The sequence below is a fragment of the Carlito syrichta genome, unplaced genomic scaffold (genome assembly GCF_000164805.1).
Source record: "Carlito syrichta isolate Samal-C Ts95f unplaced genomic scaffold, Tarsius_syrichta-2.0.1 Scaffold304598, whole genome shotgun sequence".
NCBI lineage: Eukaryota > Metazoa > Chordata > Mammalia > Primates > Tarsiidae > Carlito > Carlito syrichta.
The window spans coordinates 875,889-890,032 of NW_007248694.1; the positions used below are offsets into that span (position 1 = coordinate 875,889).

A 14,144-nucleotide genomic window follows, 5' to 3' on the forward strand; every position below is an offset into this window, starting at 1 on the left:
CAGGCTCAGAGGATCACAGCAGGGTCCTGGAAGAAGCTCCTGTTATGGGACAGGAATGATAGTTTTCAGAGCTACCCCTCCCCCAACACACACCCCAAGACCTAAAATAGGAATGACCATCTGGATCCACTTATGGGGTTGGCTGGGGGAGGGAAGGATGGCAGAGCTGGAACTGCCAAGTTGGGAAACCTCTGAGGGTAAGATGCTGCTTGTTTGAAGTATGACCTTGGGACACTTCCTCTCTTGGTGGGAGTTACAGCACCCCCAATTGGTCCCATGTGCTTGGGGCCCTTCCTCTCTTGGTGGGAGTTACAGCACCCCCAATTGGTCCCATGTGCTTGGGGCCCTTCCTCTCTTGGTGGGAAGTCAGAGCACCCCCTCAATTGGCCCCAAGTGTGAATCCCCAGGGCTCAAAAACCTCCTCTCTCAGGCCATCTCACTCCTGGCATTCAAGGTCCCCCATAGTCTGGTCCCAAATTTCCTTTCCAGCCACATTTCTCACGGTCTCTTTCAGGACTTGCTTGGAGTTAGCCTTGTTGACCTTCCTGCCCTTCAGAGAACAAGCCCTGCACTTCATACCTCATGTTGCTTCATTGGGAATGCCCTTTCCCTCCTCTTTTACACCCCTTGCAAGGTTTCAGGCAAATACTCCCTTTTTGCTCCCAGAGCACGAAGGCTATGTTTCCTTCCACCTATTGAATATTCATGTGTACTTGCATTAGCATTAGCTGTTTACATGTCTGTCTCTCCCAAGAGACTGTGAACTCCTTGAGAAGGGAACTGACTGGAGCTATTGGTCCCCTTATCAAGGAATGTCACCAGAATCATTTGACCATACGTGGTCTCCTTAAGGAATCTGGGGAAGAATCACCTCAATCAATAACCCAGGGAAACGGGCTGAGCCAGGGGCTATTACTGCCCCAGGTCAGAAGAGCTCCTGGGCATGATGCAGTGTATGTGGCCTGTGGGAAGGCTGTGACCCCTCTTCTGCTCAGCTTTGTCATCACCCTCTACGGCCCCCAGAGGCCACGCCTCTCTCCAGTATGACTCCAAACCTTTCTGTAGTGTACAGAAAGCATAGTTAGAACCAGAATCTAAGCCTCCTACTTTGGGGTAAGCAGTACAGCATGATGGCTAAACATGTGACTAAGACAGCCAGCCCAGTGTCTGAAGCTTAGCTCTGTTGATGGCTGTCACACCTTAGGCATGTATTAGAACCTGTCAAAGTCTCAGTTTCCTCACCTCTAAAATGGGAAACAGTAATTCACTATCTTGTAGGGGTCTTTTTGAAGTTTGATAGACTACAATAAGCATTCAGTGCCATCTATTATAGCCATTAAAACCTCACATCACCCACTATAGGATCCTTAACCTGTAAAAAGCACTCTGATGTGATTTCATGATGACTTGGAACCTCATTATAACACAGTGAGGTAACCAGAGCAGGTAGCATGATCCGCATTTTACCTGGGGAGAACGAACCCAGAAAAGCTCAGTGACCTAAGGTCTGAGCACATATTAGATTTGAGGTTCTGAATCCTGATCCTGGACTATCTCTGCTGGTGACCCCTTTTTAGGACCCACTAAAAAGTGATGATGGGAGACTAGACTGAGTGTCCATAAATCACCATAAATAGGGGTAAACTATGGCCGCATTAGGACCAAGACTTATTTTATATGTAAAAAGAAATGGGTGGAAACAGGAGGCAGAACCAAGTGGCACATGCCTGCCATCATGCCTGTCAGAATGCTTTCTTCCTGCCACCTCCCCTGCAGAACACATTAGTATCCCTAGACCTGGCAAAGAGCCTGGCACATGCTGGGACACTCAATGATGGCAGAATATACTGAGGAGGACTTGTTTCACAGTGAAATCCAATGTTCAGGGAACATGCACAATCCCCGTACTTGCTATTCCATGTCTTCCAGATAATCTGGATGCTCCAGGAGGGCAAAGACTGTTGTGTGCATTTTCATTAAGCCAGGCACACAGTAGAAGCTCAAAAAGTATCATAACTTACTAAGAAAACGAACTAGGAATCAGGGGTCAGTAATCTAGTCTTGACTTTGCTTCTAATTCACTGGAGGTCCTCAGGCAGGCCCATTCCTTTTCTTGTCCCTCTTTGAAACTCATTGTCTCTTTTTGTACAGTGAAGAGACAGGGCTAGATCAGTGGTTCTCACCTCTGGCTACATATTAAAATGAATATGGAATGCTTTAAAATGATGGATCCCTGGGTTCCACCTCAGACCAATCAAAACAGAATCTCTGGGGTGAAGCATAGGAAGTTTAAAAGCAACCTGGGTGATTCTGATACTGCTAGGGTTGAGAACCTCTGAGCTAGATGACTCTGTATTGCTTTTTAAGTTCTGCAACCACATCTGGGCATGCTCCTAAGCAGAGACAGCATCTGGCCTCTGGGGCCACACCTGTCCCCCGCAAACACAGATGCCCCAGTTTCTAATGTCTGCTTTACTACACATTCACTATGTGGGCTTATCTGAGCCCCAGGCTCTCTATCAGCAAGGCTGGTGAGAGCTTTGGATGAGTCACACCTTTGGAAGCTCTTTAGAAATGGAACACCACTGATCTTTTTACTGTCTGTATAGCTGTTTTGCCTTTTCCAGAAAGCCATATAGTTAGAAGCATACAGTAGGTAGCCCTTTCAATCTGGCTTCTTGCACAAAGTAATATATATGCATTTAAGTTTCCTCCATATATTTTGTGGCTTGATAGCTCATTTAATCATGAATAATATTCCATTGTATGGCTGTATCACATTTTATCCATTCACCTTTTGAAGGTTATCTTGGTTGCTTCTAGTTTTTGTTAATCATGAATAAAGCTGCTAAAAACATTCATGTAAAAGACTTTGTACAGACATACATTCAACTCCTTTAGGTAAATACCAAGGAGTGTGGTTGCATGGTATGGTAGGAGTATCTTTAGTTTTGCAAGAAACTGTCAAACGCTTCCTAAGTGGCTGTACCATTTTGCATTCCCCCAAGCAAAGAATGAGAGTTCCTGTTGCTCCACATCCTTACCAACATTTGGTGTGGTCTTTTTTTTTTAAATTTAGCCATTCTCATAGGCGTGTAATGGTATCTTGTTTTAATTTCCCACTCCTGATGACATAACATTGAGCATCTTTTCACACACTTATTGGTCATTTGTAAATCAGCTTTGGTGAGGTGTTCAGATCTTTTGGCCATTTTTTTTTTTGAGTCTCACTCTGTTGCCCAGGATGGAGGGCAGTGGCACACTCACAGCCACTGCAGCCTCGACCTGCTGGGCTCGGGTGATCCTTCCTCCTCAGTCTTCCAAGTAGCTGGAACTACAGGCACCTGCCACCATGCCCAGCTAATTTTTTTATTTATTGTAGAGATGAAGTCTTGCTAAGTTATCCAGGCTGGTCTCGGACTCGTGGGTTCAGGCAGTCCTCTCACCTCAGCCTCCGAAAGCGCTGGGATTATAGGCATGAACCACTACACCCAGCTCTTTTGCCCATTTTTAAATTGAGTTTCCATATTGTTGAGGTTTAAGAGTTCTTTGTATATTTTAGATATAAGTCCTCTGACATGCATTTTGCAAGTAATTTCTTCCAGTCCTTGGCTTGTGTTTTTCATTCTCTTCAGTGTTCACTGAGAAGTTTGTAATTTTAATGAAGTCCAATTTATCAATTTTTTTCTTTCATATATTTAACTTTAGGTAGTATATTTTAAAATTCATTTTAAAACTCAAGGTCACAGATTTTATTCTGTTTTGTTTTAGAAGTTTTATATTTTCATATTTTACATTTAGGTCTGTTATCCATTTTGAGTTATTTTTTTTTTTTTTTGAGTTGGAGTCTCACTCTGTCGCCCAGACTGGAGTGCAGTGGCCGCTCCCAGCCACCGCAGCCTTGACCTGCTGGGCTCCGGCGATCCTTCCGCCTCAGCCTTCTGAGTAGCCGGAATTACAGGCACGCGCTACCATGCCCGGCTGATTTTTAAATTTTTATTGTAGCGATGAGGTCTCGCCAAGTTACCCAGGCGGGTCTTGAACCTGTGGGCTCGGGCAATCCACTCACCTCAGCCTCCCAAAGCACGGGATTACAGGCTGAGCCACCAAGCCCAGCTTGAGTTAATTTTTGTGAACAGTGTTAAGGACAGTGTTTAGATTCACTTTTATGCATGTGGATGTCTAGTTGTTCCAGTACTGTCTGTTGAAAAGACTCTCCTTCATAGAATTGGCTTTGGCTCTTTGTCAAAGATCAGTCAGGGGAAAGGGGGCATACCTCATCAATAAGGGTACCTGTATGACCATTTGTATACCTAACTCTGAATAACTGTACCCCACACTTTTAAAATGAAAAAAATAAAATATTTTTAAAATCCCCAAAACAAAAACAAAGATCAGTTGACTGTATTTCTGTAGGTTTATTTCAGGATTCTCTATTAATCCTTTGGTCTACTTGTCTATTTTTTTTGCATTGCCACACTGTCTTGATTACTGCAGCTTTATTATTACTATTATTATTATTCTTTTTTTTTGAGTTGGAGTCTCATTCTGTCACCCAGACTGGAGTGCAGTGGCACACTTCTGGCCACTGCAGCCTCGACCTGCTGGGCTTCAGCGATCCTTCCGCCTCAGCCTTCCAAGTAGCCGGAACTACAGGTGCACGCTACCACGCTCGGCTAATTTTTGATTTATTGTAGAGATGAGGTCTCGCCAAGTTGCCCAGGTGGGTCTCAAACCTGTGGGCTCAGGCAATTCACTCACCTCAGCCTCCCAAAGCACTGGGATTACAGGCTGAGCTACCAAGTCCAGCTTAGCTTTATTATTACTGCAGTCTTAAGCTGTTAATGTTAATCCTCTGACTGTTCTTCAGTTGGTTACTCTGGGTTTTTTCTTTCTTTTTTTTTTAAGTTGGAGTCTCACTTTGTCACCCAGGCTGGAGGACAGTGGCACATTGCTCACGGGCTTAGGTGATCCTTCCACTTCAGCCTTCCAAGTAGTTGGAAAGACAGGCATGTGTCACCATGCCCAGCTATTTAAAAAAAAAATTATTGTTAAGCCAGGCTCGGTGGCTCAGCCTGTAATGAGTGGATTGCTTGAGCCCATGGGTTTGAGGCGGAAGGATTGCCAGAGCCCAGTAGGTTGAGGCTGTGGTGACCAGGAGCGGCCACTGCACTCCAGTCTGGGTGACAGTGAGACTCCAACTCAAAAAAAAAAAAAAAAAAATTTATTGTAGAGATGAGGTTTCACCATGTTGCCCAGGCTGGCCTTGAACCCACAGGATCAGACAGTTCTCTTGCCTCTGCCTCCCAAAGTGCTGGGATTACAGGTGTGAGCCACTATACCCAGCTGGGTTTTTTTCCTTTTCATAAAAACTTCAGAATCAGTTTGCTAATATTCATAAAGTAACTTGCTGAGGCTATGACTGGGATTATGTTGAAGATGTAGATCAAGTTGGAAAGAACTGACATCTTAATAATACTGAGTTTTCCTACCCATGAACATGGACCATCTCTCCATTTATTTGATTTTCCTTATTTCTCCTATCACTTTTAGTTTTATTCATATAGACCTTGTACCTACTTTGCTAGATTTGTTCCTAATACTTTTTTTGGGGGGGGGTGCTAATGAGAGCTGAATAGGTGGAGCACAGGTTATTTTTAGAGCCATGAAACTATTCTGTATGACAATGTAATGTCGGACACATGGCGTTATGCATTTGTCAAAACCCACAGAACTGTGCAACACAAAGAGTGAACCCCAATGTAAACTACGGACTTTAGTTGATCACACTGTATCAATATTGGCGCATTAATTGTAACACATCTATATCACACTAATGTAAAATGTTAATAGGGAAAACCGAGTAAGGGAAAGAGGGGTATATAAGACTCACTGCACTATCTGCTCAATTTTCTATAAGCTTAGAACTGCTCTAAAAGACAAAGGCTATTAATTAAAAATAAAGAGTACCAAAACTCTACATGAAAGGAAGCCCCTTCAGTGAAGCCTTCCAGTGCCTCCTCCTTGCCTACAATATCAAACCAATGGTTTCTCACCAAGCACAGGAAGTCCTCCATAATGGACTGTCCCTCCAGTCTACCCTCTACCATTCAGCCAGACTGAATTACTCAAGGTCTGGGACTTTGTATTACTCCCTTTCCCTGGAACATTGTCTCTCCCTTGACTGGTTTGATACTGTCTTGAAGAAGTTTCTGCAGTCTTTAATTTGGGAACACAGAGGAATGATAGAATGATACCAGTCCATAGCACCTGCTTTATATATAACACCATCTACTGTGTTTCTGGCAGGGCCTCTTTTAATTGTTTCAGCAGTGAAACTACTGTTCCCACAGTATTGAACCACAGTTTCCAAACTGTGCATCAAGTTACTCAGGACACCACAGCAAATTCACAGGGGACAAAGTAGGATATGTTAAAGTTGAGAGAAATTCAACATCTTTTTTTTTGGGGGGTTGGAGTCTCACTCTGTCGCCCAGACTGGAGTGCAGTGGCCGCTTCTGGCCACCACAGCCTCGACCTGTTGGGCTCCGGCGATCCTTCCGCCTCAGCCTTCCGAGTAGCCGGAATTATAGGCATGCACTACCATGCCCGGCTGACTTTTTGATTTATTGTAGAGATGAGGTCTCGCTGCCCAGGTGGGTCTCGAACCCGCAGGCTCAGGCAATCCACTCACCTCAGCCTCCCAAAGGCGCGGGATTACAGTCTGAGCCACCGAGCCCGGCTATCTTTGTTTTTTTTTTTTTTTTATTGGAGTCTCACTCTGTTGCCCAGACTGGAGTGCAGTGGTCACTCCTGGTCACTGCAGCCTCGACCTGCTGGGCTCCGGCGATCCTTCCGCCTCAGCCTTCTGAGTAGCTGGAATTATAGGCACAAGCTACCATGCCCGGCTGATTTTTTGATTTATTGTAGAGATAAGGTCTCGCCAAGTTGCCCAGGTGGGTCTCGAACCCGCAGGCTCAGGCAATTCACTCACCTCAGCCTCCCAAAGCACGGGATTACAGGCTGAGCCACCGAGCCCGGCTGAAATTCAACATCTTTAGTTACCAAGGTAGCTCACAGTTTCATTATTAGATTGCACTACATTCCTTTTGATTATGTCATCCTTAAGTGATTGCTGTGATAAAAAGCAAATGAAAGTCATTGTGAAGCAGGAAATGAGGACAGCAGTATTTGCTTTGATTAAAAAGTTTAACAAGTTGTGCAGTGCCCAATAGGCAGGTGAATCCCATTAGTAATTTCAGTTATCTAAGAATGAAATAAAAATAGTTTCCTCACTGAGCACAGTGGCTCATGCCTGTAATCCCAGCACTGAAATTGGGAGGCTGAGGCAAAAGGACTGCTTGAGACCAGAGGTTTGCGACCAGGCTGGACAACTTGGGGAGACATCACCTCTACACTAAATAAAAAAATGGTGGCTTGCATCTGTGGTTCCAGTTACTTAGAAGGCTGAGGTGGAAGGATTGCCTGAGCCCAGCAGGTTGAGGCTGCGGTGGCTGTGAGCATGCCACTGCACTCCAGTCTGGGTGACAGAGTGAGACTCCAACAGAAAAAAAAAAAATTGTTTCTTCCAATTTAGGTGTATCATTTTCAAATGGCAATGAACTTGTTAGGACATAAATATCTATTAAATGGTTTGGGCTTAACTATTTAATAAATTGAACTGTCATGTATTTCTATTGGCTTAGAGGCTTAAAAAACTACTGAGACGGTAATGGTGTTATGAGCTGAGAACCTCTGGTCTAAGAGATCATCTAATCCAGAACACATTAAAAAAATGCATGTTGTGAAATCAATTTAGTGGGCTATAACCAGTACTTCTCCCCCTAATAAAAGAGAAAGGTAAATGGAGCACATTGCATGTAGCAAGGGTAAATATTATTGTGTAAAACTTTTGTTCATTATATACATACAAGAAAGCATGTGTACCTTGGGTAACAATATAAAATATATATATCTTATTTGGATTCTGGATTAAAAGGTTTGAAAAATCACTAAGACTCCAAGTCTTATTTTACAGATGAGAAAACAGCTAGAGAGTGAAAGCTGATTACTGCACTCAGCCCTGCTGGGCTGGGTGGCCACTGCTCACAGTGACTCTACAAGGCAGGCTTCATTCTGCCCAGTAGAGATATGGCTACTCAAAGTCAGAGCCACACAGGTGGGGGACCAGGTGCTCTCACTTTGGTTCCAAGACCCATCAGCACCCCACAAATGCCACCAGTCACACCTAGAACAAAATGGTTTTAATCAATTGCGTCACCCTCACTCTCCTCAGAGCAGAGCAACAAAAAGGCTCGGCCCCTGCCCCCAGAGGACAGTAAGGCTTATGTGTCTCTCCACACTGCAGGGCCCAGGCTGGGCAGGCAGGGGGTGGGAGGCAGGGAGGAAGGGTTGGAGGCAGGGAGGAAATGGCAGGTGGCTGAACACAGGAAAGCAAAGGGGCCCCAGATGGTCCTTGGGCCCCAGGGCCCAGCCCCAATACTCCAGCTCTCCCCTCCCTGGCTAGAGAAAGGTCATGGAGAAGAGACAGGGGAGCAAGTCCCAGCAGCAGAAGCAGCAGCAGCAGCTGTTTCCTTCACCAATAAATATACTTCATTACCAAGCTAGAAGAAGAGAGGGGTGGGAAGAGGGACTAGGGCGGGGAGGAAGGGGGAGAAGCTGCCACCTGTGTTGCTGGGATTAAAGCAATAAGATGGTGCCAGACCCCCCACCACTATCCTCACCCCCCCTGTCTTCTTAAAACTGTGAAAAAGCTTTTAACATGGCCCTCCTGTCTCCAGGGCTGCTCTGAAGCCTGACTGAGAGGAGGCACCTGGCAGAGACAGGGCTGAGGGAGGGAGAGTGAGGGAGGGGGAGAGGAGGAGAAAGGGAGGGAGGGATAGAGAGAAGGGAGGTTGCTTTTCCCCAGAGGCTGCAGCTGGAGGGCCAGAGCCAAGTAAGCACTGGGAGGAAGGGGGAGAGGGAAGGAAGGATGAACCAACTACCTGGAACAGCTCTGAGCTAAGAGCCAAGGGGGCCGAGGGAAAGGAAGGCTTGGTGGGTGGTGGGTGATGGGGTGACTGCTGCGTCCAGTGTAAAGCTTGGGCTGCTGAGGAGGGAGCGGGCTGAGTTAGGGACTTTCCTATCTGAGTGGCTCAGGAGACCTACCCCCTCCCCTCAGAGCAGCAGGGGACAGAGAAAAGCCATCACTTCTTTGGTCTTTGTGGCGGCTCAGCATGTGGGGGGGGAAGGAGGGCAGAAAGGGCAGAGAAGGGTCCTTGGCAGGAAGCGCCACCTCAGCAGAGTAGGCCTGGCTGGGAGCTCTGGCAGAAAGGTCACAGTGAGGCTGAGGAGCGCCCAAGAGGAGAGCGGCCGTAGTGCAGAAGTGCTGGCACAGGTAAGTGGGGTACGGTGCAGTGCCCCACCCTCTGCCAGGGCCCTTGGGAGAGGCAGAGACCCCAGAGGTGGCCAGTGACATTAGGTGCAGGCCCAGGGCCAGTGCCTAGAAAGGGGAAGAGAATGTTCCACTGCAACCAGGGCAGGCAGCCTGACCTTGCTCATTCCAGGGCTCCCATCTTTCCTTTTGCTTCTACTCTAATACTGCTGGCGCTGGAAGAGAGTGGGACCCCATCCTTCTTCAGAACTGTTCCTGAAGACCACAGGGAGAGCAACCTTGCAGTTTAGGGAGCAAGAATGGCAACAGGCCAAGTCTAGCCCTTACCAACTGGGAATCCCACTCCCCGCCTGCTGCCAGCTGAAGGGCAGGACAGTTCCTCAAGACAGCTCCACCCTTGCCATCCCATCTGAGGCAGAAGGGATTGTGAGGCAGGCCAGAGTCCTCCATGTACATGGAAGCAGGAGGTAAGGGGCATACACAGAGGACATACAGAAGAGCCCTCCTGCTCTTCTGCTCAGGGCTGGGGACAGTCAAGGGACAATCAGTCCAAGAGTCTTAATGCCAGCAAGTTGTAGCAACCTCCACCCCCAATGCCAAAATAACAAACAAAACAGGGGAAATGAAAAAATGGGGGTGGGGAAGACAAACCAAAACAGAACCCCCCAGCCTCCTGCCCAGGGCAGAGGGTCCAGCCAGTAGCAGGGGCTGGGGACCAGGGCTAAGAGGGTCTAGCTGGGCCGGCATTGCACCTGGCCCTCGGAGCTGTCCTCATCGTCAGAGGCCCCAGCACCCCCACTGCTGAGGCCTGTGATCCGGTAGCCCATGTTGAGCAGCATCACCTCCAGCGGGTCTGCATTCATGCGCCGCTGGTTGGCCTGTGAAGCGCCCTCCATGTCTTCCACAACTCGGCCTGTGAGGTCTTCACTCTGGTGGAGAGAGGGGCAGTGCATGTTGGCTCAGGGAGGGAGAGACACCAGGGTATACGTACTGGGGCAGGGGAGGGAAACACACGGACTGGGCTGTGCAGATGGGGGATATGTGTGCCAGGAGATGTGGATGGGAGAAGGGGAACACATTGAGATACATACTGGGGGGGTACACACACTAAGTGACACGTGGGGGGGCTTGGGCTGGGATATATATGGGGGGGATACACACCACACTAGGATATATATGGGGGAGAGCACATGCCAGGATATACTGGACATCCATACCGGGGGAAGGGGCAGGGGCAGGTACAACTCCTCCATACCACTCTGTTCTGTGCCACTCCCAACAACCCTTCCCTTATCTTTCTTTTTTTCTCTCCCTCAAGAGGGAATCCTGTTGGATCCTTTCTTTAAAAGTCAAAACAAATTACCTCTGGAATCAGATACACCACTTGAATTGTTTTGCCAGCTAGGAAGGGGGAGGAGGTAAGGCAGGGGCAAGCGAGGCATCAGGCCAGCTCACTGGCTACCCACCCTGAGAGTAGAGAGGACCACACTATCCTAAGTGTCCCTGTGGGCTGGACATTTCACAGGCATCACTTCTTTACTCCTCACAACAACCTTTCAAGGTAGTGCTGTCATTCCTATTCCCAATGTATAGATGATAAAAACCTAAGTCTCTCAGGTACTCAACCTAAGACCGGATTCAAACTTAGGCCCACTGGTTGTCTAAGCCTGCACAATTCCCAAGGAACTGGCCTCTGTACAGCTTCTGGGGGGACATACTACAGTAACACATGAGTAAAAGGGTACTTAGGGAGGCTCTAAGGCACCCCTCTCCTGAGGTGGGCTGGAACTGGTCTGGTTCCCTCTCTACTCTCCTGCACTTCTGTCCCTGGTGTATGTATGTCTGATCTTTACAGCTAGTCAAGGATATGCTCCTAGGAGGCAGAAGCTAATTCTTGCCCTTGGACTTGCCATTGAATTTGGAGCTTCCAGAACCTGAGGGCTCCCACCTTAACACAGCCTTGGGACCTAGGGTAAGAGATCACTCATCTTAGCAGCTTCTAGCTTCTGTGTGGCTCATTTCTTTTCCCAGTCCTTGCATGCTTAGCTAGAGGCCTTGCACAGAGTCCCTGCCCTCCCCATTGCCTGACTTTGGCCACTTTGCCTGCACCCTCACCTCTGGTCGGGGGTTCCAGAGCCGCACAACTGGGTCAATGCCGCTGGTGGCCAGGAAGCAGTAGCTGGGGTGTGGCTGCAGGCAATTGACGATGGACTCGTCTCCCTGGAGCACGCGGACCAAGTTGGTGGTCTCCTTTTCCCAGATGAAGAAGGAGCCATCGTCAGAGCCACTGACGATGTACTGAGCGTTGCTGGCGGAGGGGCAAAGGGCAGGGAGGTCAGGTGGGGTACTGCCCTACAGCCTCACGTAGAGGCTGCATGGCCTGGGGGGGGGGAGGTTGGGCAGGGAAGTATGGAGCCACTCAGTCCCCCATACCCTGGGGTCTGCACTTGATTGCCCACAGGGAGTTCTGAGTTCTCTCCAGACTGCAGAGCCCTGGTCACTATTGTTTTCTTAAGCCCAGGTTGGTGACTTCCTGGGTCCCTCCAAGACAGCCTTCCCTAAAGTACATTATAACCTCCTTGGAGCAGGATCAGATCTTATTTTTTTTCTGAGTTAGGGTCTCACTTTGCCACCTAGGCTGGAGTGCAGTGGCATGATTATGGCTTACCACAGCCTTAGCCTCCTGGGCTCAGGCAATCCTTCCACCTCAGGCTCCCAAGTAGCTGGACTACAGGCATTAAACTCCATGCCAAGCTAATTTTTTGATTTTTTTGTAGAGACGAGGTCTCACTGTGTTGCCCAGACTGGTCTTGAACTCCTGGACTCAAGCAATCCTCCCACTTCAGCTTTCCAAAGTGTTGGGATTACAGACATGAGCCACAGCACCTGGCCAGAGTTTCTATCTTTTAGGTATCTAAAACACCCTTGTCTAAGCATTATCTGAGCAGTCCTAGGCTTCTTGCATCCAGACCCCAAATCCTGCAGTACATCAACAGCACAGTAACACTGACATTTAGAGGGGATCTTGATGGTGGGACTCCTAATTTGCATTCTTGTATCTCATCCACCAAAGAAAGGGCAAGTATCTATAAATGAGGGTTTGGGGTGATGATGTTTGAGACACTGTCTTTGTCCCTCAGTACCCAGGGCACAGTTCTGAGCATACAATAGGTGTGCCAAGATTCCTAGCCTCCGAGGTCTCTTGCCTCGTACCACCTGAAGAGGGAGGCTCCATGTTTCCAGATAAAGAGACCAAGCTCTGGAACATGCAGACAGATGGAGAAGGAGATGGGGGACAAAGGAATAGTCTAGGCATTGTGCTAGATGCTTTACTTGGATTATCTCATTAGTGTTTGTTATGGTTTCATGAATGGTTTCATTTCATAGATGAAGAAACTGAGGTTGACAGAGGTCTGAAGCCATTTACCTAAGGACAGAGAGACAGAGCTGGGATTTGAGACGCTTTTCTAAAAGCACTATACCCCCAACACTCCCCCCCAACCTCCTGCTGCCAAATGCGCCCTCCTCCTCTTCAGGGCCTCGGACCTGCCAAAGAAATTGGCCTCTTTGATATCCGTAGTGGTGTTGCAGTGGCCACAGTAGCGGAACTGATAGTCATAGCTTCGCTCGCGCAGCACCATTTCATCCTCTGAGATGGAATCCTTGCGGCTCGTGCTGCGGAGACGGACTGGGCCACCGCCACCAGCTCCCTTCTTCTCTTCTGAGGGCAGAGATTCAGGAAAGGTAAGAGTCCTGTCCTTTTCTCCTTGCTCCCACCCACAGCCCTGCTTTCAGTCAAAAGTTCTGCCTCTACCCCTACCCTGGAAAATTGGTAAAAGGTTGTAGGGAAGATGCTTCTTTGGATCCAGCCTCTAGGGTGCTTGAGAGGAGACCTTTGAGGGCAGAAGGGCCCTGGCTCAGTCCCTAAATAGAGGCCTAGAAGCCCCGCCCCACAGATGCATGGACTTGAAGTGTGTTTCTGTGAAGGTGAGAGGCAGGAGAAGGTAGCATGAGGCACTCATAGAGAGTCTTGAATGGGTGACTTTTTTTTTTTAAATAAATAGGTTCATAGCTCTTAAGGCAGTAAGGACCAAGCTCTTACCCTCTGGAAGCCAAGTTATCACGGATCTCAACTGAAGCACTGATTGGTTAAGTGATGGGTAAATCACACCTGTTTTCTCAGTTCCTTAGAAGTGCCTTGTTCCTGCCTGCCTTTGAGCAAGCTGGTCTCTATGCCAGAAGCTCTGTGCCTCTCACAATTACACTTTGTATCTAGTTAACTCTTCCTCTGCATTCTTCAGATCTTACTGGCTAAAATGTCTCTTCCTGAACAACCCCAGACTGCCATCAAGCCCTCTGCTCCATACACCCACACCATTCAGGTTTCCATGGCACTCATATTTTTTATTTCTTCTTCATTGCTTGGTTTCTTCACTAGGCTGTAAACTCTATGAACACAGAAATCCCATCTGACTTGCTCATAGCTCTATTCCCAGGACCTAGTACAGTATCTAGGGCATGGCAGATGTCTGATAACTATTCATTAAACAAACGAAATAATCACATGGTTAGTCAACTGCAAAGGAGAGAGGTAAAGGTCCATGTCTGCCTCCAGTGGGCTCACTGTTCATGTTACAGACCATGCTACACTGGCCCAGTACACTCTCCAACACTACGGAGGCGAGCTGGGTGGGGCTTCATGTACTCTCTGGACAGGTAAAGCAGAAGGTGGAGAGACTGGGCTTTGTCC

At 47.9% G+C, this 14,144-nt stretch overlaps 1 protein-coding gene across 3 annotated transcripts in view; it reads right to left on the reverse strand.

Annotated features, from left to right (window-relative positions):
* Nucleotides 1–8,247: 8,247 nt before the first annotated feature.
* WDTC1 (WD and tetratricopeptide repeats 1) overlaps nucleotides 8,248–14,144 on the reverse strand; it is an 84,987-nt gene continuing 79,090 nt past the window's right edge. For all 3 annotated transcript variants that reach the window (XM_021713522.1, XM_008060348.2, XM_008060349.2), the window contains 3 exons: nucleotides 12,941–13,115; nucleotides 11,510–11,702; nucleotides 8,248–10,323 (listed from right to left, as the gene is read on the reverse strand). In XM_021713522.1, the coding sequence (XP_021569197.1) occupies nucleotides 10,126–10,323; nucleotides 11,510–11,702; nucleotides 12,941–13,115 (566 nt within the window). In that variant the 3' untranslated portion in view covers nucleotides 8,248–10,125. The remainder of the gene's footprint in view (nucleotides 10,324–11,509; nucleotides 11,703–12,940; nucleotides 13,116–14,144) is intronic.